At 37.0% G+C, this 6,241-nt stretch overlaps 1 protein-coding gene across 2 annotated transcripts in view; it reads left to right on the forward strand.

Annotated features, from left to right (window-relative positions):
- MRPS31 (mitochondrial ribosomal protein S31) overlaps positions 1–5,451 on the forward strand; it is a 31,206-nt gene extending 25,755 nt beyond the window's left edge. For both annotated transcript variants that reach the window (XM_039236110.1, XM_039236111.1), the window contains one exon: positions 3,297–5,451. In XM_039236110.1, the coding sequence (XP_039092041.1) occupies positions 3,297–3,526 (230 nt within the window). In that variant the 3' untranslated portion in view covers positions 3,527–5,451. The remainder of the gene's footprint in view (positions 1–3,296) is intronic.
- Positions 5,452–6,241: the final 790 nt, after the last annotated feature.

Here is a 6,241-nt window from a genome sequence, read left to right on the forward strand (position 1 = left end):
CAGGAGGTTTTTTTGTAGATTCTTTGGGATCGTCTGTGTAGACAAACAGGTCATCTACAGATAGGAATGGTTTTATTTTTTCCTTTGCCATCTCTATGTCTTTTCTTCCTTATTACAGTGGCTAAAATTTTTAGTAAGATCATGGTAAGAGCTGACTTCATTGTCTTGCTCATGGAACTTAGGGGAAAAGCCTCAGTCTTTCACCATGAAGCATGATATTAGCTGCAGATTTTTTATAGATGTTCTTTATCAAGTTGAAGTCATTTTTCTTTTTTTCTAACTTGGTGAAAGTTGTTATCAAAAACTGGTGTTGTGTCCTATGACTTTTCTTCTTCAACCTGTTGAAACGAATTACATTGGTTTTCAAATGTTGAATCAGCCCGGCACAGCTGATGTAAATCCCACTTGATCCTGGTATATAAATCTTTTTATACATTGTTGGATTTGTTTGCTAATTTTGTTTAAAGTTTTTGCCTCTAAGTCCATGAGAGATAATGGTTCATAGTTCTCTCTCTCTTTCTCTCTCTCTCTGTTTTTGTTTTGTTGTTGTGTCTTTGTCTGATTTTGGTAACCAGGTAACACTGGCCTTATACAATGAGTTAGGAGTGTTCTAGTTTCTGGAAAAGTTTGTGTAAGACTGATATTAGTTTTTCTTTTGGTGTTTAATAAGATTCTCAAGTGAAGCCGTCTGGGCTTAGGGATTTCTTTCTTGAGAACTTTTAAACTACAAATTCCTTTTCTTTAATAGTTACAAGTATTCAGGATATATTTTGGTTTGAATTTTCTGATTTTTTTAAGTTGTCCATTTTTTTCTTCCCCAAATTGTTGAAATTTTAGTGTGTAGTTATTTGTGGTATTCTCTTATTATGCCATTAATGATTTCAGGATTTGTAGCAATAATCTCCTTTTCATTTCTATTTCATTCCTCTCCTTTTTTCTTTATCAGACTTAATAGAGACTTATGAATTTTACTGATTTTGTTTTTAAAGAACTAAGTATTGGGGCTGGGCACCTGGGTGGCTTGGATTAAGACACTGACTTGGTTAAGCATCTGACTTTTGATTTCGGCTCGAGTCATGCTCTCATGGTTCCTGAGATCGAGCCCCACATCTGGCTCTGCACTGACAGTGAGGACTCTGGTTGGGATTCTCTCTCTACCTCTCTCTCTACTGCTCCACCACTTGCACTCTCTCTGTTGCTTTCAAAAAAAAAAAAAATGAAGATTTGTTTTTAAAAAGAGCTAAGTATTTGTTTCACTGATTTTTCTCTATTTTCCTATTTTTAGTTTTATCCATTTCAAATGTTTATTATTTCCTTCCTTTGCTTGCTTTAGGATTATTTTGCTCTTTTTTAGGTTCTTAAGGTGGGAACTTAGATTACTGACTTGAATGGACCACCTGTCTCAGGTCATGGTGTCACGGTTTGTGAGTTTGAGCCCTCTGTCAGGCTCTGTGCTGCTTCATTTTCTGTGTCTCCCTTTCTCTCTCTGCCCCTCCCCTACTCACATTCTGTCTCTCTCGAAAAAAATAAACATTAAAAAAAAGATTATTGAGACTTTTCCTCTTCTGTATGTGCATTTAGTGCTGTATGTGTCCTTTATAGGACTGCTTTAGCTGCATTCCACAAATTGTGATATGTTGTGTTTTCATTTTCATTCAATTCTGAGTGTTTTTCTACATTTTCTTTGAGATTTCCTCTATGACCTATGCATTATTTTTAAGTATCTTGTTTAAGTTTTAACTGTTTCCTGTTGTCTTTCTGTTACTGATTTCTAGTTTGATTCCATTATGATCAGAGAATGTACTATGTATCACTCCAATTTTTTTAAATGTATTGCAGTTTGTGACCCAGGATGTGGTCTACCTAGGTGAATGTTCCATGAATGCTTAAAAAGAATTTGTATTCTGCAATAGTTCTGTGGAGTGCTGTGTAGACATCAGTTTGGTACCGTTTGTTGATGTTCAGTTCTTCTCTATCTTGGCTAATTTTCTACTTTGCAGTTCTCAGAATTGCTGACAGTGGACTTTTGAGATGCCCAACTATCATTGTGGGTTTTTCTGTTAGTCTTTTATTTCTATCATTTCTTCTTTCACATATTTAGAAACTCTATATTGTTTGGTGCATACATAATTCAAAGCACTATATCTTCTTGGTGGATTGGCCCATTTGTTATATAACATTTTTCTTTCTTGTAATTTTTTTTGCTCTGAAGTCTGTTTTATCTGTTAATTGTATAACCAACCACTCATGCTTTTCTTTTTTTAACGACTGATGTTAACAGGATATATTTTTCTTCATCCTTTTACTTTTAACCTACCTATGTTGTATTTGAAGTGAGTTTCTTATAGAAAGCATATAGTTGGATGCATGTTATTATATCCACTCTGCCAATCTCTGTCTTTTGATTGGTGTATTTAGACCATTTACATTTGAAGTAATTATTGATTGGGATGCCTAGCTGGTTCAGTTGGTAGAGTGTGTGAGACTCTTGATCTTAGGGTTGTGAGTTCGAGCCCCACCTTGGGTACTTAAAAATAAAATTAAAAAAAAGTAATTACTGATTTGTTAGGACATAAGTCTCTTGTTTTATTATTTGTCTTCTGTTCATTTTCTCCATTTCTCATTCCTTTTTTTGAGCTTCCTGTGGGCTGCTTGAACATGTTTTAAGATTTTATCATATTTTGTTTATGTAGTTTTTTTTTAGATTAATTGTATAGTTTTCTTAGTGGTTTGCTTTAGGTATTAAAATATTCACTAGCAGGGAGCCTGGGTGGCTCAGTTGGTTGGGTGTCCAACTTCAGCTCAGGTCATGATCTCACCATTCCCGAGTTCGGTCCCCACGTCGGGCTCTGTGCTGACAGCTCAGAGCCTGGAGCCTATTTCAGATTCTATGTCTCCCTCTCTGTGTCTGCCCCTCCCCCAGTCATGCTCTGTCTCTCTCTCAAAAATAAACATTAAAAAAAAATTTTTTTTTTAATATTCACTAGCAGTAATTGTTGCTACCTTTGAACATGTATAATGTGCTAAGTCTTATAAAAAGGGTTTTATAAGCTTTGTGTCTATGTAATCTTTATAGAAACCCCATGAGGAAGGTTCTATTTCAATCCTCATTTTATACCTGAAAACTGATGCTCAGAGAACTTAATTAATTTGCGCAGTCACACAGTTGTTAAGTTGGTGGGCAAACCCAGGTCTGACTACAAAGCTCATGCCTTTAACTGTAATACCCATTAATGTTAATTTTATGAGAGATGTTTTACATCAAAATTGTAATGTATTTTTATCTCATTTCCTAGGTTTTGATGATGATGGTTCAGAATTTCATGAACATATATTTCTGGATAAATATCTGGAAGATTTTCCAAAACAAGGACCAATTCGCCACTTCATGGAGCTGGTGACCTGTGGCCTTTCCAAAAATCCGTATCTGAGTGTTAAGCAGAAGGTTGAACATATAGAGTGGTTTAGAAATTATTTTAATGAAAAACAAGACATTCTAAAAGAAAGTGGCATACAGTTCAATTGAAGACTATCAAAATTTCTATTTCAAGCCGGAGATACAACTAAATTAACTAATTTTACCAGAAGTTTTCCTATATTATGTTAATTACTACATCTGATTTGAGTGATATAAATGTTAAATTGCTTAAAAGTAATAGTAACTGAAGAATATTCTTGGATGGAGAAAAATCAACATTCATAGGATCAGTTAGTAATTCTTAACAGAAGACTGTCTTAGTAATAAGTTTAAGACCGCTTCCTCCAGCAATTTTGTTTTCAGTGACAGTACTTCTTTGAAATATAATTATTAGCCACATATCTGTTGATGTCAGGGTGCTGTAACAGTTGAGATGATTTATAGATAGGTTTATGTGCAGCAAAAATGTATATCTACATACACACATTTTATATATTTGTGTATATACATATTTATATATTTTTATGTTTTTCACCATAAATTAGTGACCCTTGTGTAAGTCTGGGTCACCAGCGAGAAGTAACCTTGTAAAAATAAGCAGCTTGTTCTAACCCCTTCTAGTCCTTTAGGTCTTCATGCCAGAGTTAGAACTGTTTATTTTTCTACTATGGTGCTTAGCAGTGTGACTTGGTTTCATACAACTCAAAAGATTGAAGATTCAAAACTCAAAACAAGAGTTCAGTTTACAGTGGCCCCAGCCTAATAGTGTTTCAGGTCCCTAGCATAAGCAAATGAAAATCCTGTGAAGGAAGCCATCATAAACTGAGGATTCAAATTATAAAACATAAAAGGAAACAAAGCAGCAGGATTGCACACAAGGAGAAACAGACTACAAAAACAGACTTTGTAAAGCCTCTAAATACCAGGCTGATCATATTCACACTATGAAGTATATATAAGATAAAGCATAGGGCAAGAGACAGTAAAAGTGATTAGATTTTGGAAAAACAGTTAGTGAAGGAGTGTAACAGAATAGATACTGGAAAATAGATCTAAAGAAATCCATATGTAGTAGAGAGAAGAAAAGAGAAAAGAAATATGAAAGCGAGGTAAAGATTGGTATAAGAAGGTAACATTTGTTAGGCACCTGGCTGGCTCAGTCAGTAGAGCATGTGACTCTTGAACTCAGTTCAAGGCCCGTGTTGGGCATGGAGCCTACTTTAAAAAGAAAGAAAGGGGGGAAAAAGTAATATTTGTTCAATCAGATTTCCAGAAGGTAAAAAAAAAAGAAATGGGTCAGAAGCTATCTTTGGATAGTTAATGGAGGCAAATTTTTTTACAGTTTATGAAAGACATCCGTTCAAGGTGGAGTGTGGAGAGAACGTGAGATTTGCTTCTAGCAAATAGACTGTGGCAGAGGTGACTCCCTTGATTGGGTTATGTTCTGTGGCAAAAGTGACGGGATTAGTCACTCTTGTGACTACATTACATTATGTAAGACTCCTTGTTAGCCAACTGGGTGACAATTCTACGGCTTCGAAGAAGCTGCTGTCCTGTGAGAAGGCCTGTGCATGGGCACGTGGCAAACTGCAGGCCCACCGGGAGCACGGGGCAGCCTGCAACGAAACGGGGATCTCAGTTTCTACAGCCTCAAATACCAGTTCCGCCACCAGCCGTGGAAGGGGACCCTACGCTCTGCAAAGGCGCACGTCCTGGCTGACAGCCTGCTGGCAGCCTTGTGAAACCTAGAAGAGGGGACCCAGCCAAGTGACCCACAGAAACCAGGAGATAATGTGCATGTTGTAAGCCGCTGAGTTTGACGTTATTTGTTATATGCCAGTAGAAAATTGACACAGAAAAGGAGATACAAAATTGTCAGAGAGTATGATTCTGTAGAAAGAAACAGTCTGTAAATTATAAGAACTAAGAGAATTTAGCAAGTTTGCAACTGCATTTCTGGATGCAGGCAACAGATAAAATATGACTTAGAAGATAGCACCAAAAATATAAATGAATAAAATCTTAATGAAAGACATGTAGGATCTTTGTGAAATAATCTTCCTAAAACTTTAATGAAACCCGGTGCTTGGGTGGCCCAGTCTGTTAAGCATCCTACATCAGCTCAGGTCATCATCTTGCAGTCCCACATCAGAGCCCCACATCAGGCTCTGCACTGCTCTGGATTCTCTCCTCTCCTCTCTTTCTGCCCCTTCCCCACTTGCACGGGGTCTCCCTCTCTCAAAAGAAATAAACTTTAAAAACTGTAATGAAACATAGTAAGTAATAAATAATGAAAAAAGGAGAGCCTGGCTGGCTCAGTCCGTTGAGCATGTGACTCCTGATCTCAGGATTGTGAGTTGGAACCCCACGATGGGAAGCAGTCTGTCTCTAAGGAGAAGATTCCTAAATTTGACTGTTAAAAATTTTTGTAAGTTTATTTTGAGAGACAGTGTGAGCATGGGAGGAGCAGAGAGAGAGGGAGAATATCAAGCAGGCTCCACGCTGTCAGCACAGAGCCTGATGCAGGACTCAAATCTCTGAAACTCTGAGATCGTGACCTCAGTTGAAATCAAAAGTCAGACTCTTCAACCAACTGAACCACCAGGTGCCACCCCCGACTGTTGACATTTGGAACTTGTAATTAAAAAAGACTGCCGTGAGTGAAAAGACAAGTGTCAAACATGAAGATAAATGCCTAAATATAATCACCAACTAATTTGTATATGGTATATAAAAAGAGTTCCTAAAAATCAAATAGAAGGATGGGGCGCTTGGGTGGCTTAGTCGGTTAAGCGTCAGACTTTCGCTTAGGTCATGATCTCG

The sequence above is a fragment of the Hyaena hyaena genome, unplaced genomic scaffold (assembly GCF_003009895.1).
Source record: "Hyaena hyaena isolate Hyena2069 unplaced genomic scaffold, ASM300989v1 scaffold_106, whole genome shotgun sequence".
NCBI lineage: Eukaryota > Metazoa > Chordata > Mammalia > Carnivora > Hyaenidae > Hyaena > Hyaena hyaena.